The 26,610-nt window shown below is 34.0% G+C and overlaps 2 protein-coding genes and 2 pseudogenes across 2 annotated transcripts; 3 read left to right on the top strand and 1 right to left on the bottom strand.

The window, feature by feature from the left end:
- The first annotated feature begins 2,538 nt into the window (after window positions 1-2,538).
- On the top strand, window positions 2,539-6,028 carry LOC139885330 (nudix hydrolase 3-like; annotated as a pseudogene).
- A 2-nt stretch (window positions 6,029-6,030) lies between these two features.
- LOC139885331 (tubby-like protein 4) lies at window positions 6,031-7,197 on the top strand. The gene is made up of 5 exons (XM_071869249.1): window positions 6,031-6,522; window positions 6,623-6,669; window positions 6,764-6,812; window positions 6,953-7,042; window positions 7,135-7,197. The coding sequence occupies exons 1-5, from the start codon at window positions 6,031-6,033 to the stop codon at window positions 7,195-7,197; spliced, it is 741 nt and encodes a 246-aa protein (XP_071725350.1).
- A 374-nt stretch (window positions 7,198-7,571) lies between these two features.
- LOC139885332 (probable disease resistance protein At1g61300) lies at window positions 7,572-11,045 on the bottom strand. Its single transcript, XM_071869250.1, has 3 exons — window positions 8,346-11,045; window positions 7,793-7,933; window positions 7,572-7,679 (listed from the first exon to the last, which is right to left on the bottom strand). The coding sequence occupies exons 1-3, from the start codon at window positions 11,043-11,045 to the stop codon at window positions 7,572-7,574; spliced, it is 2,949 nt and encodes a 982-aa protein (XP_071725351.1).
- A 6,746-nt stretch (window positions 11,046-17,791) lies between these two features.
- LOC139885334 (tubby-like protein 8) lies at window positions 17,792-19,658 on the top strand (annotated as a pseudogene).
- Window positions 19,659-26,610: the final 6,952 nt, after the last annotated feature.

Raw genomic sequence — 26,610 nt, forward strand, 5'->3', positions numbered from 1 at the left:
TGCTTGATCATCAAATTGATTGATTGGTTATCTTAATCAAAATTTAGGAATAGTGAGATTAAGATTAGAACTTGTTTAACAAATAATTGATTAGACTTAGGTTTAATTTGTCCACAAAGGTAGGAATACATCTAGTTGATTAATTAACCTAGCCTAGACACGAATTGGGAACTTAATGCAATTAGGATTAGTTTGTACACATTCGGGAGATATGGTCATTTAATCCTAATTAAGGGCATAAGTCAAGTGTCGAAAGACACTTATGAATAATTAGGGGTATTGGGTAGTAAAGCGAGGAATCAAGAGATAGAAATTGACATTTAATCATGCATTGAGAATGGTAAACGTGGATTCACAGGACCCTACATGTTTAATCATTCATTGTCTCAACTTCAATATTGCATGCAATTTTATGTTCTTAGTTTAATTCAAACAATCAACTACTAGAATTCGTCTAGACAATAATTTGAATTTCGACACTGGTACTTGGTTTGAATTCTTCACGATTCCCTTAGATCGATAACCGGACTTCACAGTCCCATCACTACTTGGGACGACACGTGCACTTGTGTGTAAGTGGTTTTAGCCTAACAGTGAAGTGCGTGGGGACATAAGGGTGAAGATGGTGAAATTGATTAGAGTATAATGGATAAACATAATTAATGTTCCTTAAACTTGTCAATAGACAAAAAATTATATTTATATTTACATCTAATTTGAGACGGAAGGAGTAAATTTTAATATGAGTGGGTATGTAATTAGATAAGGAGTGAACTAATTTATACAATATATATTTATCGTTTTTAAGGAGAAATCATTAGTTTGAGGTGTGATGACGGCTGACGATGATAGCTCTTCTAAGGTATGTGTTTTTTTATACTCCACTTGAGTAACGTTAAGATATGAATGACAAGATTTTCGACAAGTCAATTGTTTTTCTGTTTATTCATTAAAAAAAATTATTTTTTTGTTACGTTGACAATTCTATTTATGGATATCGAGGGACGGAATCAGGATATAATGCCTAGAAAAATAATTATTTAGCTAACATATGAATGTTGTTAGGAAATTCAAAAGAAAATTAAGTTACGTTGAATAAAATAAATTGAGTTATAACAAATTATATATTTTTTAAGTATATATATGGTTGCATCGCGAATTTTTCAAATTTTACATAATTTAATTTATCAAAATGTATTAATATTGACATGATAAAAATTTTAGTTAACTATTATACTCAAATATATATATATATAAAAGACTAGATTATACTTATCGTTGCATGTGTTTTGTTCTATTTAATTAACATATATAGATTGGAAATATTATTGATTTGGTCGTAATATTTAAAAGTTTGAGTAAATTACGAAAGAAAATGCAGGCTTAGAAAAATAACAGAGAGTTTTTTTAAAACAAATTCAATAAATGAGGATAAATTGTAGAGTAAACCAAACATTAGGGAGGTTTTATATATAGGCAAAAGTAACCATCAATTAATTTTTGAACTAGTTAGTCCCTCGACCCTAACGGACGTTAATTTTGGCCGTTCTGTCATTTTTAGCCAATCAAAGAGTGACACATTTTTTACACGTAAATGACACGTGTCACTCTCTGATTGGTTAAAAGTGACAGATCGACACTTTATGTTTGGAAGGACGAAACAGTTCAGAAACGTTTGAAAATAGGGACCAAACGATTCGAAAACGTTTAAATCAATGACCAAACGGTTTAAAAACGTTTGAAACAGGGACAAAAAAATCTTTAATAAGAACTCAAATTAAACTAATCAAATTCATTGATTCCTTGCTATTCTATACAAGTGTTATGCTACAAAGAATCATATATACGTAAGCTTTAGCAATAATTATATTTATGTGGAAGATGTCTTAAATAATGTTATACTTGAAATTGGAAATTTTGGTGTAAACCCATACTGAATCTAATAATTCTCATAAAATCACATATAATTTCGATGTTCTAAAAATGATAATTTTCATAAAATCACATATAATTTATATCAAAATATATTATATTTTTCATTTTATCTAATTTTCTGATCATGTATTGAAAGACGGAGAGTAATATTTTCGGTGGGTGATGGTATGTCGGCGGGAGTTTTTGGTGTAAACCCATACTGAATCTAATAATGGAATTAAAAAGTCCAAATAATCTGCATTGAGTTGAGTTGGGCCGTTTAAAGTTTGGTTATAGTTGGGCCGTCTATGAAATATTTTAAGTCTACAGAAATAATCTTTTAAATTACCAAAACGTCACAATCCACATCAACACCGTTAAATAAACCTAACGGTCTGGGTCAATGCCGCCACAGAGCATCTTGCATTAATGGAAATAAAGTGCAAGGAGCTAGATATAATATTTTAAAAGTATAAGGTTCAAAACGTAAGAATTATCAAAGTTAAAGGACAAATATCAAACATTGTCTTCTTCTTCCTCTCCTCTTCTTCTTCCAGCTAACTAAAGTTCTGTTCTTTTTTGTTTCGCTTACTCGTCTCGACTCGATTGGCAATAGACGATCAAATGGCAAAAGACGAAGTAGAGTATTTCGATGTTCTCACTAAAACTGGTGAAAAGACTGGCATCTCTAAACCCAGGCAAGTTTGTTTTCTCTTCAAAAAAAATTTCATTCATTTTGATTTTGTCTGTAATTTTTCTCTTATTGTGAATGTTTCGATTTTTTGTAGGGGAGATGTTCATCGAGATGGAGATTATCACCGGGCAGTTCATGTTTGGATTTATGCAGAGAGCACACAACAGCTTCTTTTGCAAAAATGAGTCGATTCAAAGGATTCATGGCCTGGCTTGTGGGATATTTCCAGTGCAGGTCACATTTCAGCTCAGTAAGTGTTATATATGTATTTTGAATTGGGGAATTGAATTTAGAATCGTAGCGAAACTGGAAGATCGAAATCAATATCGAACACGGTCAATGTTGGATTCAAGAACAATTACTAGTTTCATTATAATGTGGTAAAAGAGAAATATTGAATACGTTATGTATATGAAACTATTGGCAGTGCTCTCTTATTGGTGCGTTTCTATTATGCTTGAGCTAATAGTTGATATTTTGTGCATTCAGACGGGAGCTTGAAGAAGAATTAGGCATAAAGCTACCCAATGATGCATTTGAGTTGATATTTGTGTTTCTTCAAGAATGGTTAGTGCATCAGACCGCCTTCTTATTTCTCTCGAGCCATTTATTTCTTTTAGTGTATATTTTGATGAACTGGTTCTGCTAAACTTCAGTGCTTTAAATACCTAAACCTTCATAATTTATTAGACAATTCATCGTAATGCAAGGGATAATCGTCTCCCATTTGACTTGGGGATCTTCATTTTCTCCACCCATGTGGTCTGTCCAATCATTTCGAAACTGCTGTTTACTTAGTTGTTTCATGCAGCGTCATAATTGATGGAAAATTCATCAACAATGAGTACAACGATGTGTATTTAGTGACAACTAAAGATCCCATTCCTTTGCTGAATTTAATTTGATAAAAACTTAATCCATTGTTGGAGTTTTTGTGGAGTGGAAATATAATTTATTATTCTTTCTCATGTACAGTTTGAAGAGGTTGCTACACAGTAAGGCAAATGCCTTCCTTTCAAATGACTACTATTAATCAGATATAGCATGGATGGAACTGGTCAGTGGCTCAATATCAAGATAATACACATATGATTGAATGTATGTAATATTATAACGGCATTTGATAGATTTCCCCCATTTTTCTTTTCCTGGTGTAGGACTCTAAGATTGATATTACTATCGGTCCATATGAGACTTATGAAGATGCAATTTTTGGGTACAAGGTAATTCTCAATAGTATGTGTGTATTTACCGGGTAAATGGGTTTCTCGTCAAAGTTAGCTTTTGATTGACGCACTTTTTTGCGAGTGTTTGGGCCCTTTATTACCTTGATGATATTTTTATGCATTATACCCCATTGTAGTATACCTGACCCTTGTTAGACAAATAAATCAAATAGTTATATCAGGGAATTAACTTTTAAAGTTGTATAGACTATCACTACCTGATATATTTTCTAAACCATGATCACCATAATAATTGTACTTGTTCACTAGATTCCTTTAATTTGGGGTTTATTCATTGCGTTTTGCTGCAAAAACTTTCCTTCATACGACTAGTGGTCTTGCTTCATGATAGATAACTATCTTAGCAGATGCACGTCTTACAATTGAATTTGGTTGCACGTCTGACCACTGGACACTTCATCTTGACTATCATCAGTTCTCAGTCTGACATTATGGACTTGAATTCACCTCAGTATGTAAAAGGTCCTCAGACTGTTGCTTTCAATTTACCAAATGATGAACGTATAGTCAAAGATCGAGGAACATCAATGGTCATGCTTAAGAATGTTTCAGAAGCGAAGTACGATTTCTTCATTTCTATGATCTGCAAGAGTTCTATGTACTCACTTATTGTTGCTTAAACGTGTCAAACTCGAATACTGTCTTCTTTTTTATCTAAACCATCTGCATTGACCAGGTTTCTTCATATTCTTCAACCTATTGCTGATGCATGTATTGCTAAAGATCAACAAGGTCTTGTTGATTTCGATTCCTTTTTCACTCACACTATATGTCACGAGTGTTGCCATGGAATTGGGCCCCATACCATAACTCTTCCAAGTGGTCAAAAGTCAACCGTCAGATTGGTAAGTTACTTCAGATAATTACTTATCACTTCATTCCTGGTTCTGTTTTATAGTTTTCTGAAATGTTTATCTGTTCATGTGCTGAACTTGAATTAGTCGTACTTTCATTTCTTCTGTGCATCCTCAAACCATTTCAGTTTTCCAGTTTTAAGATTGAAATACTAAATTGCCGTGTGAATGGCATCTCTTACAGGAATTGCAAGAACTCCATTCAGCTTTAGAAGAAGCAAAAGCTGATATAGTTGGCCTTTGGGCTTTGAAATTTCTAATTAGCAAGGTGTGTACAAAATCTTTCACAGTCTTTGATTCACTCGGTCTTGTGATTTGGTAATAAATATTACTTCTTGCATTCTGGAATCCTTAGAATAATTTTAATGAGAAAAAAGGACGAATAAGAAACGAAGAAAGGATAATCTAAATTTCATGTACAATATTATCAATTAATTGGGAATATTTATAAACAAACAATCAATTAACATAAAGAGTTACTGCAGACAAAAGCAACCGAACGAGCTAGAGTATATTGAATAATTTGATCTTGAGTTGAGTTAAATTGGTTTGACATCCAATCTCCATTCTCCCTGACATTTTGTGTTTACAATTACAGGGCCTCCTTCCAAATGATTTAGTCAAGTCGATGTATGTTTCTTTTCTAGCAGGCTGCTTCCGCTCAGTACGGTTTGGTTTAGAAGAAGCTCATGGGTGAGCAAATTAATCCAATCCATCCACTTTGATAATCTTTTCTCTGTTAGCTTTGAATCTGTCTATAACAAGCTCTCTACAATATTTGCTGATTATCTTCAGAAAAGGACAAGCATTACAATTCAAATGGTTATTCGAGAAAGAAGCCTTTATTCTGCATCCAGACAATATGTTCTCTGTTGATTTTGACAAGGTAAATTATCGCATCTTCATTTGTTGATACTATATAGTTTACCAAATGATTGGGATAAAAAGAGTCAAGAGTACAATTTTTTATTGATTTGCTAGGTTGAAGAGGCAGTTGAGAGCTTGAGCACGGAGATACTTACCATACAAGCAAAAGGTGACAAAGACTCTGCAAGATTACTTCTTGATAAGTACTGTACACTGACACCACCATTGAAAATGGCTTTTCAAAAACTAGAGAGCGTTCAGGTACCGTATCAGTTACATTAATATGGAGTAATGCTATTTGTACAAAATTTTGTATACAAAATCCTACATGGCATTGTAGAAATATGTCATTTGCTTTTATTAAACTTGTTTAATTGATTGGAATTTGCATCTTCCAGGTTCCTGTGGATATAACTCATACATTTCCCATTGCCGATAAATTATCAGCGTGAAGATGTCCCCTTTTCTGTATTTGTTTGGCTACAATTCTCATGCTGGATGGAACAGAGCATTTGGCAAAAAGGCTTTGTTTTCTGACAACAAAGAAAACTCTGTTTTCATTAATGGAGGTGGAGGAGACAAGGAGAAGGACGAAAAGCCCACCATTACTAAGAAGAACATGAAGTGCTTGTCTACAAATAATGGGACATTCTTGGGTTTGGCTAATACTAATAAACAAGGGTTTTCACATATGAAGTCTTTGTCTACTGGTAGGATATTGAAACCTACTTCGTTTGAGTTTTGTATGCAAATAAATGAGCCAGATATTAAAGGTCAGGGGCGAGAAGATAGGAAACTAGCAGTTGCATACCACAAGAGACGTAATGGAAAATCGGAGTTCATAATTGCACAGAGTACAAAAGGAATATTGTGTAATGCAGATGAAAGCTTTATAGGAACACTTACTTCTAACCTCATGGGCTCTAAATTCAATATCTGGAATCAGGTTCCTTTCTTGTTTTCCTGAGCTGTACTATCAAATGAGTTTATATAGTATTAAAAAACGTTTTTTGATTTAATACGGTTAACGTTTGATTAAATTTCAGGGGAAAAGTTTAACTAACCAGCCTAGTTCGCTTCTTGCTGTTGTAAGGTATACTTAAGTATCTCTCCTTTTGCAAATTTCTATTTCAACTAAACTTGTATGCTTTCTTTTTTTGTGCTAAATTATTTTGTTGGTTTTACAGATTCATGCCAACGGTAGTCACATGCACTGGAAGCCATCGGAGCATGAAAGTATATATACCTAAACCAATCCATGAGCTTTAACAATGCCAAGGTATTTATTTATAGCAATTCAGATTTGTGTACGCTGAAACTTCTCGACAGACAACTTCATTTTCAATCCATAATTTGCAACTTCTTTTGAATTGTAGGTTCGACTTATCGGTGGCCTTCCCGATGACTGGGAAGGGAAAATGGACAAAATCTATAAGTTGTCCTCTAGGACTCCAAGCTACAACAATGTAAGATAATATTGAATGCATTTTTGCACTTTATCAAAACGGATGCTTTGAATGAATTTGATGTCGTGGGGTTTGAAATTTGATTGTTTCAGCTATCAAAGCAGTATGAACTAGACTTCAGAGACGGGGAGATTGGGACTTACAATTCAGTATGAACTAGACTTCAGAGACAGGGGGAGATTGGGACTTACAATTCAACGCTCGGTAAAGAATTTTCAACTCCTATCGTAGAATAGATGTATCCTATCGTAGAATAGATGTAATCCAAAATCGTTGAATAAAATAAAAAATAAAAATGGTAAAAATTGTACTTTATATTGTCTTATCTCACGATCACGAATTTTATACCATTTTTGAATAAAAAATAATAATAGAAAGAACAATGGAAATACTAGATACAAAAAGAAGGAAGTGACAAATTAAAAGAGTCATTTGTATGTATCTTGTTGCTAATGATAAACACTTTGTAGAAGCAAGCACGCCGGGACGTCTATTGTCTGTCAAATTGCATGCACGTGTATCGAATCAATCAATCATCTGCTTCCACGTAAGGTGGTAGTGTACTCTCAGTGTCACCACGTGCCCAAACAAAACCATTTGATGACGTGGAAGTTATTGCTTGAGTTGACATTTCTCCCTTCAACATATATGGAGTTTTGATAATAAAACGAAAATTAGTACTTATAATATTGAGGCAAAATAAGGGAACATATATGTATTATAAGCTTTAAAGTTGGGAAATATGATTACCTCTGCTCTGGCTTTGGCGTGCACGGCTGCATTTGTATCAATACTAAAACTCATAGTCATATGAGGAAGTTCTCTTACAATTATACGGTCCAATATTGGGAAGATAAAATGATACCTCCTTGAATAGAAATTAAAGTTTTCCTGAAATATCTAACCCGTTAAGATCAATACTCAAAGCTTATGAATTATAATATACTTAATCTCAATGTGTCAAATTATTTATTTTCCTAATTTAATTATATACTCCCTTTAATATAAAATACTCATCAAATGACATTTTAAATTTATGACACTGGTGAGAGGGCATGGACGAATTTTTTTAAAATGAAAAACTTAATATTATTATTGAAAGTGAGGCTTGTATGATTAATTTTGGATAAAACAATTTTTAAAGTTTATTTTAAAAAAAATTGTATGATTAATTTTCTATTATAAGAAGATATATTGTCGAAATAAATATAAGAAAAATGAAGTGAAAAAAGTCAAATTTGTATTTTTTCTAAACTAATTTATAAATAATATGTTTATATATAAATTAATTGAGCATGAGTACCTGGAGCATTCTAGAGAGCTCGATAATTTTCAACTTGGGAAGCTCGATGATCATGTCAGCATTTCCATCTGATCCATATGCTGCAAACACGTGCTTTAAAGCTGCGCAGTTAGTTATGGACAGCTTTTCCAAATGCAGCAAACTTGAACCTATGTGGACCGGGAACACATATTCTAAGTTTGGGCAATCTTCAATGTATACATTTCTAAGACTTTGGTGACGAAAATGTTGACTAGGCCCATTCCATATGCACTTCAATTTATCTAAATCTTCCAAATATAAATCTGTCAAATTTGAGAATGTAATTCCGAGGCTGTCTTCAACATGTGCTAAATCGAACACACACTCCACATCTGGGCATCTTATAATATCAAGATTACGTAAATCCTTCATGTCTCCTCCCTTGTGAACATCCGGGATGATATTCTGAAAGCCATCACAGTAGTCTAGATGAAGATTTTCGACGGAGGGTAATAAGTTAATGAATGGACTGAACAAGCGTGCATTCCCACGTTCAAGCCTCAAGGTTCTTGTATCAATTATTTGTGAGAAATCCTCAAGATACCCAGATGTCACACTAATGTTGAATGTTGACAATGTGTGGAAAATTAAGCCTGTTGCTGCGATATGCTTTTCATGAATTTCCAGTACTAATCCTTTCAAACGGGGTAGTTTACTTAACTCCGTTAAAAATGCCTTGCCCTGCTCTTCAAACCTCCCATCATGATCTTCAAACCTCCCATTTTCTAAAAAATTGGGACAGTCAAGAGCACAAAACTCTTTTAAATTGGATAATCTTGAGATCGCCTGAGGAGAAATACTTCTTAATGAAGACAATTCCATCAATTGTAGTACCTTCAAATTCTTTAATTCGAAAATTTCGTACGGAAATTCAGACACACCTACATCTCTGATTCGAAGAATTTCTAGGCTGCTCAGATTCTTAATTGAAGAAAAGTCATCCATCATGAAGTTGCACTTGTTTAATTCCAGAGTTTGAAGGTTTGTCAAAAACTGAAATGATACCTGAAACAACTGACAATGGGACATTCTTAGAACCTTCAAGGCATTCATTTCTCGAAAACACGAGCCACAAACCTTGCGGACTCCCTGCATAAACAAAGTGTTGAGTTTTGGATAAGCCAATCCTTGCGGAATCTCTTCGATACTATTGTGCATCAAAGAGATTGCCGTGTAACATTCAGAACGGTTGTCCTTTGGCCATGACTCCAATTCAGCATTATGCTTGACCATGAATATGTTCTCCCCATCTGACGCTATCCAATGCGCAGTATCACGAACAATGTCATGTAATTTCACAAATCTGTCTCCAGCTTCTGCATCCAATACTAAGCCACAATTTCGGAGAGTGTCCATCATTACAATCATTTCTCTCCTTGCAGTGCCCATTGTGGTGTAATATTCAAATAGTCCTAATCCCCATGCAATCCAGGTCAAGTCTTCGATAGGAATTTCATAGTCTTCAGGGAATAAAGAGCACAACAGAAAGCAAGACTGAATTTTTTTCCCGTTCAAGAAGTCAAAACTGACCTTAATACGTGGATATATGTCTTCGCCATCATGAACATTCACAAATCTAGCATTCCTTAATTTGTCTAGAGCTGAACTCCATTCACTCGCAGATTTCCCCTTCAAAGTCTTTCCGACAATTACAATCGCTAAAGGCAGCCCCTGGCATTCTTTAGCAGCCTCCTTGGCAACATCAATAAATGTTGAAGACTCTCTGTCTTCCGATATCCCTGCAGTGACCTTGAATAAGGCCCATGCTTCATCTTCAGTTAACACGCTCAATTGAACCATTTTTTGACATCCCATAGAAGTACATACATCTTTTTTACGGGTTGTCAGCATGATCTTGCAACCATTATTATCATGGACTTGTGGAATCCCAATTTCAGTGAAGTCTAAGGGTTTCCAAACGTCATCCAAGATTAGAAGGGTATTCCTCTCGCTTTGTAATCTCACCATTAAGCGGCTTGCTCTTTTCATTACGTTACTCTCATCAAACTTCAAACGCAATTCTTCAGCAATTTGCTCTTGAATGCTTTTTGTATCAAATTGGGATACGGTCGCCCACACAACTGTGTCAAAAAGCTTCAACTCTTCAACTTTCTCACGCAAACTTTTAGCCAAAGTTGTCTTACCCACACCTCCCATTCCATATAATCCAATAACGCTTACTTTATCATCTTTCAGCTCCTCAAGGACTTGTTCGAATGCCGCTTTTGTTGTGTCAGAAGACACAAAACCTTTGAATGGAATGAACGGAAGAGGTGCAGGGTCACCCACCTTAGCCAAATGCCCATTTTCTGCAAGCTTGGTAGCTTCAATCACCTCCTTTGCTGCTTTCCTGCATGACATGTATCGAGAAAACCAATTTGCATTGCAGCATGAACTGCTCAGTTGTTGAAGATCATTTTCCAAGCTCTCCATGCCTTCAACGGCTGTTTGAACTTTCTTCAGCCAATCCTCGACATCGTCTCTAATTTTTTCAGCGTTCCCTTTGGCTACTTCGACATCTTTTTGCACCTGCCCTTGCGTCCCTTTCAGTTTCCGGATTGCTTCCCTCAGTTCTTCAAGGATTCTTTTATAGCGAAAAATGTAGCGAAGTTGACGTTTTGTTGGCTCCACTAATAACTCTGCAACCTCACCAAGAACGGAAACAATCTGATCGGCCATATCCGCCCTGCCCACAAATTGTACACATGAGATATATAATAAAAGTACTGGAAGAAATTACATCAATATAAATACTCAACAAATGAATATAGATGGATGTTCAACACTTGAACTGAACTGACCTTTCAAGACTTTGCTCAAATGTAACGGCTGAGTTTAAAGATGATAATCTGAATGTAATTACCTACTCTCAACTACATTGTACGGAGTTTTTAATGCTGGCAAAATTGAGTGGAGAAAAGGAAAGGGTTGTCGGCCACGAGGGTGAAATGAGGTGATGGAGACATTTCATAATTATTACCTTCTGAAATTTTTGAAGAAATTTGTTTTTTTACTATTGAAATGAACACATATTTCATAATTATATGGTTCAATGCATGTGAATGATGGGACCCTTCTTAATTTATTTTTGTCTCGATAACATAATAATAATGTTTCTCATTATTGTCCTGCTTTATTGGTCATTTCATTTTATTGGTCTCGAACCCAATTGTTAAACGGGTATTTTGGAATATAATTACGATTTTCATTAAGATGAATGAAGATTAAGACGAATATAACTACAATTTTCAACATTGTTAGACTGATTTTATCATTCAATCTTGATTTTCTGTTACGTTGACAAGTCTATTAATGGATATCGAGGGACGAAGTCAGGATGTAGTGCCGAGAAAAATAATTTATTTATTTAAGAGATGTTACGATATATGTTAATTAAATAGAACAAAATGTAATAATATTTTTTAAATTTTACATAATTTAATCTATCAAAATGTAATAATATTTTTTTTAAACAAAAAAGTATTAATATTGACATGATAAAAATTTTAGTTAACTATTATACACAAAAAATATATATAAAAAAGACTAGATTATACTTATCGTAACATGTGTTTTGTTCTATTTAATTAACATATATAGATTGGAAATATTATTGATTTGGTCGTAATATTTAAAAGATTGAGTAAATTACAAATATTGACGGAAGAAAGAAAATGCAGGCTTAGCCATAACAGGGAGTTTTATAAAAACAATTTCAATAAATGAGGATAAATTATAGACTAAACCAAACATTAGGGAGGTTTTATATATATATATATATGTATGAACGATTTTTTTTAAGATTCACTTATATATATGTATGCATAACTTCCTTTTATTAGATATGTATAATCCATTTAATTAGTACTATCATTTCTTTAAACTTTCCTCGGATATGTCTAAATATATTTAATTAGTATATCCTTCCTTAATTAGGAAAATTTTCACGACTAAGTCTTTGCATGGATGATATTAGGTTCGGAAGATAACTAGGTTCGGAATAATGAAAAGACAATAATATCCTTCGACTATTCCGAAATACATAAGGTATTTTTATAATTATTTTATTGACTTGAGGGCAAAATGTTCATTTGATATTTAAAAGTCATTACTACATGTCCTTCTCCTTCATTTATACGATCAAATTTTTCTCTCTGCAAGTATAATTATTTTGATTTTATTTTAAGATTTATAAAAATTAAAGAATTTATTTTATTTTGTCCACGTGGATGCGATCCTCTAGCAGTTTGACTATGAGTACAGATTATAAAATGACGGCCAAACTCCACAATCCAGTATGCAAATCAAAGCTCTCGACGTGGGGATTCCGAAAATAAGGTTATTTTTGTTTAATTCGTAACGGTTTGTCTTTAATTTCGATTTTAAGTTTCGGTCAAAAAAATCAAAATCGTTATTTCTCCTCCCTCTTTTAGTATGTTATTCTATACTTACTAAGGATCGTTTTGACATGAAAATCGAATTGATTGGCATAGATTAAGGAGTTGAATTCTTACCTTGAAGTTTCGTTTCAATGGTCAACGATCGGTTTCACTCGATTCGAACTCATTCGGGGTCTCTCTTGGCGTCAGCAACGACGGTTCACGCGACTCTGGTCCGATTTGGTGAGGTCAACGCGTCAATTCTCTCGGTCAGACCGGTTCCTAGCTCCGATTCCGGTCGGATCGTGACGGAAATGATATAGGTAGATTCCGGAGCTCCAATTATTATAGAAAAAATTTTTCTAGAATTTATTTGATTTATTTGATAATTTAGCTAGGATCGAAATCAATGATAGCTTACCGGAATTGTATTGCTTTGACCGAAATTTTTTGTATTCTGTGTAATTGGACTGTGTTGAGTTAAATTGCAACTGGAACTTTGAATGATAATTTCTATATTTCAGAAACTCTCATGAAAATTTTGTCTTTGATGAAAATATGTTGCTTTGAAATCCTCCGTCTCATATAATTACATGAATAATACTGTGTGCATTATTAAGAGACAAAGAAAAGTGGTAGGGTTAGATAGGCGACTCAATGTAGGTGTTGAAAAATTGAGTGGAGAGTGGGGAGAAGGAAAGGGTTGTCGGCCACGAGAATGAAGCGAGGTGATGGAGAAATTTCGTAATTATTACCTTTTGAAAGTTTAGTTGAAATTTGTTTTTTTTAAAAAAGAAAAAAATTCGCTTGTTTTTTTACTATTGAAATGTGAACACACATTTTATAATTATATGCTTCAATGCATGTGAGGTGTGAACACACAGTAATAATTAATTTATTTTTGTCATGATCCTTTGTGTGCTAGACAAGGGCTATCTTACAGCAGTTGGGTTATCCTTTGCAGGTCCTGGCTTCCTGAAGCGAAGAAGGCAGTTCCTGGTTGGAAACGCAGTTGAGTATAAAACTGCATTTCCTTTGGTGAAACCACCGGGTGCAGTTGGGTTATTGCTGCTCCTATTCGTGTAATCCAGCTCATATATAATGCAGGGGTATGTACAAGCAGTATATTTTTTCTTCTAATTTCCACAAGTTTGAACTTTAAAGTGGTGAAAATCATGCATTTAAATTATTTTATAAGGTAATTAATTTGTGAGTTACTACATTGTTTGGCAGAAACTAATCATCGGTACTTACTTGGACTGATCAAGTTGAAAAGGTTCCTCTTGACATGCTGTAAAGTGAAAGTGTCCCGACCCATCACCACTATGGACCAATATTCTTTCCTTCATCTAATCATCTTTGTTGTATTGCTTCTTGTTGACTAAAGAGACCAGCGTGCATCTCGTGAATATGGAATATATATTACCATATATTATGGCTCCATGAATCTGAACAATAATAACAATTTCTCCTCCCCTCCTTAAATACTGTATATGTATTAAACAATACCACATTCCTAAGCTTTTTGTCTTTGTATACCATAGAGGAGTATATATACTCTTCTGATTTACCTTGAATGAGATAGACCATATTAACCCACTATTTTTATATTTTGGTGGAGTTTATAAGAATTTTGCAGATATTTGTTTTTCAAAAAAAAAATATATATATTTTTAATCATAAACCGTTTTAAAAATCATTAAATTTGGAATAAAGTAAGAAGCCAGCTTCCATGGCAATTCTTGTGTAAAGTAAAGTAAAGTAAAGAGGTTGATTGATTTGATATACTTCATGAGGAAGTTTTTTTTTTTTTCTTTTTTTTTTTTTTTCGCTACTTAATGAGGAAGTTGATGACACCTCGGACTATATGTAAATTAAAAAGGTTTAGAATTGGTGAATACTGACCCTATAATTTCAAATATGGAATATACAGTCCCTAGTATTTTAAAATGGGAAGATACAGTCCCTCTCAATTTTTAGATTTTGTGTTTACAATTACAGGGCCTCCTTCCAAATGATTTAGTCAAGTGAATGTATGTTTCTTTTCTAGCAGGCTGCTTCCGCTCAGTACAGTTTGGTTTAGAAGAAGGTCATGGGTGAGCAAATTAATCCAATCCATCCACTTTGATAATCTTTTATCTGTTGGCTTTGAATCTGTCTATAACAAGCTCTCTACAATATTTGCTGATTATCTTCAGAAAAGGACAAGCATTACAGTTCAACTGGTTATTCGAGGAAGAAGCCTTTATTCTGCATCCAGACAATATGTTCTCTGTTGATTTTGACAAGGTAAATTATCGCAGCTTCATTTCTATATATTACAACCTCTGTCTCAAAATATATGATGTTGATTTTGACAATTGTAGAAGAATGCGGATTCTTAGAACTTTTGACAGAAATGAAATTTGGAGATCTCTATATATTCGATACAAATTTTGTGATTACAATGAAAGATCAAAGTTCATGAGACCTAAAGAAACAACCAAAAATAAATTGAGAGCATAATCTGAGGCATTCATCGAAGCATGGTAAGAATCAAAATCCATGCCCTTTAAGAAATTTCAAAGGCAACCTACGAAGGTTGGATAAGGCTCGATCTACTTCTCCAAAAAAAATTTGTAGTATTTTGCTATCAAACCACATCGATTAGAAATTTAGAATCCATACCAGCATAATAACTTGCATCAAAATTTATCTTTACAAAGCCATTAGCAGTGGTTGATGAAAGTCTTTTCAGTAATCCAGATTTAATCACACAATCAATAAACTGCATGTTATCAATAATAATATCAAGTATAGAAAACACTTAGGTAGCAAAATAAATAGTTACACATTTAGGTAGCAAAATACAGAAGCACATAGTCATATGTTGAAATGGTGACCCAGTTTTTCAATTAACAAATCACATTGTTTTTAGAGCATATGAAACTGAAATTGTTTATGACAGGTCATCGTGTCAACAACAAACAGTAGACCACATTCTCCGATAGATGCCGCAAGCTTGGTCATAGAAACGCTGAAAGCAAAATTCAGGAATTTAGATAAGGTATTAAAAGATTTTTAATATAATCGAGGAAAGATGATAGACAATGTTAGCAGCCACCGAGTGAGATTTGGACTGTGCCAACTTAAAATTTTGTGCATGTTTAACAAAGCATCTTTGATAAATTCATGCAAAACATGTTGGTTTGGATAGTTTTGCGATTAAAGAAAGAAACGATAATGGTTGAAGCTCTGGTTTTTGAAGAAAGGAAGAATATGAGGACCAAAATGAAAATCTGGATTTCGACAAGGACCAAAATGAAAAATGCAGGAAAGCTTTCTGAAAAATCTGAAGATGGACGGATTGGATTAAATGAGTGGTCAAGTATTGCTTTTACAATTTTATATTGGAAACTCAAAAGAAAATGTGTGATTGGTTGGTTTAGGAAGTGTGTGTAGTGTTTTGGATATATAAAGCCATTCATTCTCAGTTTCTAGTGTATCCCGTTTTCTATCAATAAATTGTTGCTTTCAATCCAGAAAAATGTAGACCTTCAAGCAATTTTAGTTTTTTTTAATAAGGTTGAAGTCTAAGTTTTTCTTCATATGCATACAAAGTGTTCGATTAAAGTCCTGTGAGAAGCTGAGAAATTGTTTTGTTTCAAAATGGCTAGATTGAGCAATTAGTTTCGACAACATATGATGGGAATTTCGTTTTGTACTGTGTAGTATATCCAGAATTGGTAAAATCAGAGGTTGAAATATTCTTGCTTATTGGAAGGCTGATAGTGGAAAACAGGAAGCAGTTTTTGCATTGTCATAGTATAGAATATTTTCTGCTGCAAAAATTAAAGATTCAACTATGTCTTGACAAGCAAGTTTCTTCCATGCACACAACATAACATGTTTGATAAAATGTCTCCGTCAAGATGATCCTGATTGGTTGAAAACTGGTTTTCTGCTGAATAATATTACAACTCGTATATTCTGGTTTGTATCATTTGGATTTGCGAGCTTCAGAGGTAAAAAGCAGAGCTTAAACTATGTCTTAGGACGCAAGCAAGCTATCATCTATGACGCAACCAAGCTATCATCTATGCCTACAAGTTGTTCGATGAAATGCCTCCAAGAACCTTCATTTTCTCAAACTGTGAGTGCCGCACAGTGGTGAATAAAACAGGGAATCGACTTGTCGGTTTCCTACATGTATGAATGTTGAAAGGACGAAATACGGCTGCACACATGGTTTTTTTTGACTAGACTGTCGTCGCCCCAAAAAGCTGCGTCCGTGTATAACTGTTATTCCCCAATATATATATATATATATACATATATATATACTCATTGTGTATAAATAATAATCTTGATGTCATTTATTTAGTACCTGAAGACACTACTCGAGGAAGAAACTGCAAAAGCAAAAACAAATTAATTATCCGGCCAATTGAGCTTTGGAAGGCAGTTATATATATACCGGAAGTAGTTCTCTAATTCGATCTGCACTTCTCCTTGAACATTACTTATCGGATCATCAGTCCGAAAGCACTTTCAATGAATTCACTTTTTAAGTTACTTTATTTTCTAAGGATCCAATTTATATATTTATTCAATAATGAAATCGGTAAAACGTTCAAAAAGTTTACAGACCATTTCACAATGTAGGTCAAGAATTTAAAATAAATGGACCAAGTCGACCTCATTCGATCGAAAATTGACATATTGTAATCGAATCGGTCTACTTTGACCGAAATCGAATCGATCAATCACTCGATTTCAATTTGATTGTAGTTTCTAACCTCTATTACCTAACCGAATTGATACTTGAAGTGGACATGAGGAGTAACATTTTTCAGAGTATACATTTTTAAATAAGCTTATATCAGTAGTTAGTTAACTGAAAGATGAAAGATACAATTTTTACTGTAACCAGTTCATGCTCTAGCTATCTCTCTGCTTCAGACACCAAAAATGACTGTTTTTGAGGAATTTAGCCAGGAAATCCAATTCTTTTCTTCCATAAAAATTCAATCTTTACCTTAAAAAAAATATAAACCCCACATAAAAATGTCTGGTTCCAAAAAACCATTAATGCCACGCCCGAATTTATACAATTCCCTTTATATAAACCCTATTAATGACAACAAGCACGCTCACATTAACAATGAAGGAGGAGGAAGAAACAACCTCTCAGATGTGTTTTCTGACAACAAAGAAAACTCTGTTTTCATTAATGGAGGTGGAGGGGACTAGGAAAAGGACGAAAATCCCACCATTGCTAAGAAGAACATGAAGTGTTTGTCTACAAATAATGGGTCATTCTTGGGTTTGGCTAATAAACAAGGGTTTTTACATATGAAGTCTTTGTCTACTAGTAGGATATTGAAACCTACTTCACTTGAGTTTTGTATGCAAATGAATGAGCCAGATATTAAGGTTTTTGGTTTGGGATTATGAGAACCGTTCGAATCGGAGAATTCGAGCTCATTGAAGATTTGGGATTATTCTGATTCTGAAGCTGCTCCTGCTTCATCTTGGTCTACATTGCCTAATAGGTCAGTTTCTTGTAAAACAAACAACACCTTTTTAGCTAATGATGTTAGTTTTTGAGACATTGTGTTGGAATATTGTTGAAGACACCTCTGATTATGATTTCTGCTTGGAATGGACTCCGATTGAATGGTTTAGAATTAATAGGATGTTATGTTATAAGGCAATTCATATTAGATAAGTTTGTTTTGCAGAGTTTTGGTTCTTACTGATGTGTTGAAACTTTATTCGTAATTTGATGAATTTGATTATTGCAGGGCGCTGTTGTGTAGGCCGCTTCCGATAGATGTAGGGAGGTGTACTTGTCTAATTGTGAAGGAAAGATTGCCTAAAGGGTTTTATGGAGGCTCTCTATATTCACTTTAAACCATTGTAAGAGTTTCTTTACTTGTCAAAAGCTTTTTGCAAAGAAATTTTCGTGTCTTTTTGTTTGTAAGATTTCTTATTCGAGGCATTGTTCTATCGAACATTCCATTACATGCTCTTGAATAATTTTGTAACTTTCATTTATGAGTCATACTTTATACTATTTGCTTTAATAATAACAAGACAGTTTAACTAACCAGCCTAGTTCGCTTCTTGCTGTAGTAAGGTATGCTTAAATATCGCTCGTTTTGGATGTTTCTATCTCAACTAAATTGTATGTTCTCTTTTCGTTTTGAATTATTTTGTTGCTTTCACAGATTCATTCCAACGGTAGCCACATGTACTGGAAGCCATAGGAGCATGAAAGTATATATACCGAAACACCAATTCATGAGCTTTAACAATGCCAAGGTATTTATTTATAGCAATTCAGATTGTGTATGCTGAAACCTCTTGACAGCAACTTCATTTTCAATCCATAATTTGCAACTTCTTTTGAATTGAAGGTTCAACATATCGGTGGCCTACCTGATGACTGGGAAGGGAAACTGGACAAAATCTATCAGTTGTGCTCGAGGACTCCAAACTACAACGATGTAAGATAATATGATTTGTTGCATGTTAGCTTTTATCAAAACAGATAGGACTTTTATTAAGATTTGGATGAATTTGACCATATGGGTTTGCAATTTGATTGTTTCAGCTATCAAAGCTATACGAACTAGACTTCAGAGACAGGGGAAGATTGGGATTGAGAATTCAACGCTCGGTAAAGAATTTTCAACTCACATACGAGGTATTAACAATATCCTTACCTTAATCAGCTTGTATGGGTATTCTTATTTTCTTAATTTGGTGTGCTTATAAATTATTTGTATGACAACGTTATTATAGGAGAATGGAAGGCAGACAATTCTTCAGCTAGGGAAGGTGGATAAGTCAAAGTATGTTATGAGAATCAATGATGATTTCTTTTTGCAGATATCCTTTGACAGGCTACCAAGCACTATGCCATTGATTCATCAACCGGTTAAAGTACAAAATGAACCAGGGGAACAAAAGGAGAAACTAGAGTGCCAATTATCTTGTGCTTGGCCCCAGTAGATGGAGATATTACTGCCAAGTTAGATATTTTAATAACACATATTCCTATCTACATTGGTACCAAGTTACTGTAGGAAACCGACGAGTCTATTCCCTATTTTATTCACTACTGTGCGGCACTCACAGTTTGTGAAAAGAAGGCTTCATTGAGGCATTTCATCGAACATGTTGTAGGCTTTGAAGAAGCTTGTTTCACAAGGCATCTTACAACCTCTATATTCTGCCTCTCAAGCTCACAAACCATGCTGATACTAACTACAATCCTTCAAGTACTAACCACATTCAGCTAAAACAGTTTTTCAATCTATCAGAATCATACTTTCTTCACAGAGACATTTTGTCAAACAGTCTGTGTGCATTGCTTTCTTCATCGCCAAGACACCACATTTTCTTCACAATGCAACCATAGACAATACTACTCATGACACAAATATTTAACAAATATCGACAGCATAAGCTAAATAACACTTTCTACTAATCAAACCTCCAGAATCTCTATTCATCAAAAGCAGCAAAATAACTTAGACTCTAAGCTACCAAAAATGTATTGACTCTTCCCAAAATACATATATATCAGTTCATCATCTATCCATCAGCTAATACATGAAAAGAGGATGCTAAATATGAGGACTCATTGACTTGAAGCAAAGGCACGAAGCTCTGAACCCTTAGCTTCAAGACAGTAACAAGACAGCAACCAGCCTTCAACAAGCAGCGTTCTGGATTCCTATCTTCAAGACAGTTCAACAAGAAGCATTCTGTTCTGGGTTCCTAGCTTCAAGGCAGTCTAGTGACAAAAACAGAATCAACTTCTTCTTAAACAGAAACGCAGCACCAACTGATGAAGAACAGATTGTAGGCATTGAAAAATTGCTTGCTTCCCAAGAAAGATTTGATGCTTTGATTTTCGTCAATCCTGGATGAACTTCACAATGCAAAATGATCTTTCATGCATCTGTTGTCGAGTTTGATGCTCCAGCAAGCCATTTTGAGCCTAAATTTTTCTGGACTCTCACAGGCATTTTATCGAACAATTTGTGGGCATGTGCAGAAAAACTCGAAAAAATAAGTCATTTTGAAGCTTCTATTGTCCACACTTAGATTTCTGTATGCAAGGTATTTGATCAAATGATTCAGCCCTGGAAAAATGAAAAACAGAGAAGTTTTTACCTTTGTTTTAGATTTCTGGGTTTGGTTTGAACAAAAGAGATGAAATAAATTTGTTAGGGTGGTGGAGAAGTGAGGTATTGATAGTGAAAGGATGAGATTTTCATTAACGGAAGACAATTACAAAGAACCCAGCAATTTTGACAGTTTAGTCCCTACAAGACTGCAGTTTTGCAGTTTGGTTCTTCTATTTTCTGCAGTCTTCAAAACAGTCCGACTTTAATCGCGAAACGAACTCTCCAACAGTTATATGGTCCCTTCTAGATTACGAAGAACGAGTTAGCTCTTACAAATTCAAGAGCTACCTTGCTTAATCATCTCTATTCCTATCTACATCTACGTTAAATCGATAATAATTATATACCATACTTAATCATCCCTATTCCTATCTACACCTCATGTTAAATTGATAATAATTCTATACCATTGTATATTTTCTTCTTCCTAGCTCAAAAGTTCAGTATCAAAAATAAAGTTTAGCTATAAAAGTAAGGAGAACATGGTGAACTAACATGGTATGATCATTCAGATTCAAATCGTCAATCTGATATGGCAGTCTAAAATTGTAGCTAGCATCATAGAAGTTGAGTTTCTTCAATTCCTGACTTCCCAATTTGACCATCATAGCATAAGAATCATAGTTTCTTTATGGTCAAGTGAAGAGGAAGAGGGAAAACGATAGAATTTGTGTGGTGGCTCTTTTGTGTTCCTACTCCCAATAAAATCTATCTAAGAGTTTAAATAATCAAGTTAATTTGGGTTTTGAAATATGTTATTTTACAATATTATCTTTCAAAATGTAATGTATTTACTTTAAGTCCATTCAATGACTTTTGGGCTAGATTTATCCCGTCTAGTATATAATTTTTGGGCTATGAAATGGAAAAAATATTATGATGTCGTTTCCTAATCTTAGGTTCATCTGATATCATGTGTGTCTATTCAAGAACTTGATTCTAGAAAAAGGAAATAGAAGAGTTGACTAATAGAATGGATGGGAAAGTAATTTTATTGGAAATCTTCTCCTTTACCAAAATACTTAACTGAAAATAAATTGTCAAGGGCTGAACATTACTCTATTTAAAATTTGAGATGGGAAAAATATTACTATTATGCAGTGTAATATAATAAATAAACATGAAGTTTTTGTAATGAAAATAAAAATAACATTGACAAATGGAGGTTGCATAGTATCCTAATGATCTATGTATTTAAGAGAAAGGTGAAGTCAAACAGAAACATGTGCTAGTGGCAGATATCAATATTTTTTTTACAGCAACTGAAAATGTGTACAATCAGAGAGGCCTAAAACGGCAGATTTCAATATTATGTTAGTTCGTAAAGACGTCAAGTGAAATAGGAATTCAGCGAGTGGTCTCTCATTTGAGCTTCCTCCCAAGAAATTCTTCTTTAAGTAACTACTACCTACCCATAGTATCGACATAGCGAACTGCCATATCAGAGGATTGAATCTTTAGCAACAACGTGCCGTGCGACATGGCGAATTCAGCGACTTTGAATCCTTCGCTCTGACCGTTCTTTATCTCATGCTAAGGTAGTTTCTTGGAGTGGAAGCTCTCAGATGATAGACCACTTGGTGAGTTAGATATTTTTCTATGTCATGGCTAGCTAATTAATGTGTTTAATTTGGATCTAATGACAGAACAAATGGATATCTCGGAATCGACGAAAGCAGGAGGCGGACAAGTCAGGACTTAACTCTGTTAACATCCGTTAGCTTTATTCAAACATCCGTTAACTCAGACACTCTGTTAAAACTATGGAACTAACAAAACGTTTCAGCTTCTTCTCTGTAACACCCGTACTCCGTTTAGACGCGTAGTATATCTAATTATTTCGAATAGTCGTTTTAAATTGTTCGCGTAGCATTTTATCGAGAGAATTAGCCCTTAAATTCTTAATATTTTCGATAGCTGATAATATATATTTTCTTGCTTTGGATATCGGGTATAATACTCGAAACGTTTGGTATTACACGTGTGGATCGTGACGGATAGATAATTAATAATAGTGATTTTGACGTTTTTATTTTAAATCATCTTTTTCTTTCACTATTCTTTTCTTTTGCTCTCGATCGTTCGTTGTGCTATGAGACCTAACTAACCAAATATTAGATGTCTGCCATTTTTCTTAGTGTGATCTTAATCACTCCTCACCGTTGACAACCATCTTTAGCACATGTTATATATCCTCTCCTCTCTCGCCATTGATTTCACAACAGAGAGCAAACAACAACACAACATTTACAGTTTCCTTCAAATAAACCTCCACAGTACAGATTACAGTCCAATTTCATTACAAAACCAATACCGAACACAGTTCAATTTGTCTCCGTAAGAACCAAACACGAAAACTTTGTTAATTAATCCTCTGCTCAAAATACAATTTTCCAGAAAAATCTCAAAATAATCTATGCTAAACTAGACGTTACGAGGATCATTTTTTGTCAAAGGACCATACCATTTCATCGACCGGAAACCACCGTACCGGAGCTGAGAAGTTTCGGTGTTGAAATCGGAAGTAGTGTTTTCCGACCGAATTTGAACGCCAACCACACCCAGGGACTCCGGCGACTCTGTTCGAGCAGGAGCCGACATCGTACGAGCTCACCGGAGCCACTGTAAGCTAACGAAACCCACCTTTCCTATACGTTTTTCATTCCAAAATTAGTATAGAAACAATCCCCAGTATCAATAGACTAACATATTAAGAGATTGGAACTCAAATCGGCTGCTTAAAGAATTTACACCGAAAACAAAAATTGAAATTTAGACTTACCCGCTTGGAATTTGATAAAATTGACGGTAGAATCTTGTTCCTTGTGCCGAGCCGCGTCGATCGGTGCCGGTTTCGGGCCACGACGTCGCCGGTAACGCTGTGGTCGACGAACGGCAGAGAGCGGTGGAGAGAGATTACTGTGTCGTCGTTTAAAAGAAGAAGAAAGGAAGAGGAAAACTGTTATATAATTTTAATACGAGTAAATTACTGTTAAATCCTTAGCTGTTTAAGTTATATACCGAAAAACCAAACTGAATTTCCGGTCAACCTAAATAGTCAAAGGGCAAAATCGTTTTTTTCATAAGTTCGTTCCGAGTTGCAGTTTTGTTGAATATATTATGAGCTATCCCGAGTTGTAGTTTTGTTTGAGTCCATTCCAGGTTGTAGTTTTGTTCAGTTCATCTCGAGTTGTAGTTTTGTTGAATCATTTCGAATTAAATGTCAGTTCTGTCCTTTCCGTTTTTAAACTATTTACAATTATACCAACGGGTCAAAATTAAGTCAAAAACCCTTTCTGGTAATTTCATAGCTCCGAACCTGATTTTATATATTAAAGTATTATATTTATTTTCCGAAGCTAATAAAATCATTTTTACTTATCCAAAAATTATGAAATTTTTACAGTAGGTTATAAATATTATTTTAAACAACATATGTAAAAATTAGAATTTTATGATAACAGATTTAATTTATTTCGATTTTTGGTAAAATTAGAGTTAAAAATATATTATTAAAGTAAATAAATTGTTTTAAAAATAGTAAATCAGTTTAGAAAAATTCAGAAAAATTATAATATATTATTTTAAATGATTAGTACTATTCTGAAAATTTCTTAAATATTTTTATGGTATAAAAATATTTAATTCTATAATTGGGGAAAATTTTATTATTATATAAATATTTTGAAAGTAACTTAGAGGTATTTCGACGAGTGAGACGTGTACGAATTAAGTCGTAGTAAATACTAACACGACTTATAGATCTAATCTAACTAAAATAGAACGTCTAGATATTTCTTTGATTATAAAATTAGAAAATAATGATTGTTATATATATCGTTTAGTAGGTAACGAAACTACGGACGACATTGGAGAAGTATCTAATACCGATTAGCTAATTAACGGTCTTCATCACTGTGAGTAGACTTTTAATTATAGAAGGCGCTTATGTTTTTATTATGTATCATGCATGTTGTTTTGTATATAATATATATATATATATAATAGCTACCTAGGATTGGTTGTATTATATATATATACGAATATATATATATATATATACGAATTGGGAAATAATTTGGAATTGATATATATATATATATATATTTTGGGAAAAATATTATGAATTATATGATAAATAATCATATATATAATGTGGGAGAAAATATTCGGAAAGAATTCTAAATAAATTAATCGGATAAATATCCGTAAAGATTTATAAAAAATATTATTACATGTAACCACATGTGGGAACTCGGACGGATACATACATAAACTGATTCGTGAGTTCGACGGGACTCACACTATGAATCTACGCCGGTTCTACGGAATGCTCGGATTTGGGTTGTCATGACGGGGCGCTGGGCTACGGAGGGCCGCGGGCCGTAGTTCAAAAACTCGACCAGAGCCTGGTTGGGGAGCGGAAAGGTAGCTTGTCCCGGTGGTAGGACACTAGACTTTATCGATTTATCGGTAAAGGTTCGATTGTGGGATTAAAGTGGTTACTATATAAATAAATAACATATTTTTATTGTCTGAATTGATTGGAAAATATATATATATTTTGATATATATATATAAACTATTTGAGATAAAAATCATTTAAGATTTTGGATATGCATTTCATGATAATATTTTCAAATATTACGTGGGTAGAATCTAGAATATATAAGGGGGGAAAAACTCCTCCTATAATTAACGGCCTACTCACGGGATTTTATATCTCATAAACGTTGAATTAAATTTTTTTACAGGTAACGAGTAGAATAAGTTATCGTTTGGAGATCGAGGTAGATTACTCCACAGCCTCGAGCAGAGCATAGTGATGGTCTTACTTAAATAAACCTGTTGGGCGGCACTTGTGCCGAAGTGAGTCTTAGACTTAACCTGGCTTTTATTAATATTTCAACCTTATTTGTAATTAATTTATTTTACTATGTTTTATCAATATAAAACTTAAATATTTATTTGTTTGTTAAATTGATAAGTGTTAACCCCAGACGCTCCTCGAGTGATCTTCCGTCTTTGGAGGATATTCCTTAGAGGGAAAATCATGAGTGGGATGTCTCAATTTTGGTATCAGAGCCCAGGTTAAGTGTCTTTTGGGAAAATGTTGGGGTATAGAATGACCATAGGAAAAATACCTAGGTGAAATTAAGCTCTGCGAGGTCTGTATCTAAGTTTTATATACGTGCGTGAATACTTACTTAGAGTAAGTGATTCATAGGAACAATTCCCTTTTTGCGATTATGATTCGTGGATTCGCTAAACACGTTAGAATTAAAGTAGACCTTGAGAGAACGGCCAACGGGCTGAGGCGGGGCCGGATCGTTACAATAAATTGAGTTAAAAGAGATAAACCATTAGATAATTAGACGAACGAACTTAAAAGTCTTATGACTTAAACGATAAACGATCGAGCTTAAAGGTTTTATGACTCGTACGATGAACGATGTCATTTTATTCTCAAATGTGAGAAATCTTGAAGTTGAAGTTCAAGTAACACAAACGATGAAGATGGAAGTGAAAGATGAAAGACAAATCAATAAGTCATGTTCTGATAAGATGACGGACTATGGATCAACTAAAGTTTTAAAAGTCGTGATCACGCATAAATTTTCTTTTTCAGTTGTCAATTCGAGAGTCGATTTGAATAAAATTATTTTTATGAAATAATTTTTT

The sequence above is a fragment of the Rutidosis leptorrhynchoides genome, unplaced genomic scaffold, assembly GCF_046630445.1.
Source record: "Rutidosis leptorrhynchoides isolate AG116_Rl617_1_P2 unplaced genomic scaffold, CSIRO_AGI_Rlap_v1 contig96, whole genome shotgun sequence".
Lineage (NCBI taxonomy): Eukaryota > Viridiplantae > Streptophyta > Magnoliopsida > Asterales > Asteraceae > Rutidosis > Rutidosis leptorrhynchoides.

Excerpts from the sequence above, each read along its gene's own strand:
- LOC139885331 (XM_071869249.1), top strand. The coding sequence starts at position 6,031 with ATGTCCCCTTTTCTGTATTTGTTTGGCTACAATTCTCATGCTGGATGG. Across the intron at positions 6,670-6,763 it reads TCGCTTCTTGCTGTTGTAAG|ATTCATGCCAACGGTAGTCA; the intron begins GTATACTTAAGT and ends TTGGTTTTACAG. Across the intron at positions 7,043-7,134 it reads GGACTCCAAGCTACAACAAT|CTATCAAAGCAGTATGAACT; the intron begins GTAAGATAATAT and ends TGATTGTTTCAG.
- LOC139885332 (XM_071869250.1), bottom strand. The coding sequence starts at position 11,045 with ATGGCCGATCAGATTGTTTCCGTTCTTGGTGAGGTTGCAGAGTTATTA. Across the intron at positions 7,934-8,345 it reads AGCTCTCTAGAATGCTCCAG|GAAAACTTTAATTTCTATTC; the intron begins GTACTCATGCTC and ends TAGATATTTCAG. Across the intron at positions 7,680-7,792 it reads ACGCCAAAGCCAGAGCAGAG|GGAGAAATGTCAACTCAAGC; the intron begins GTAATCATATTT and ends TATATGTTGAAG.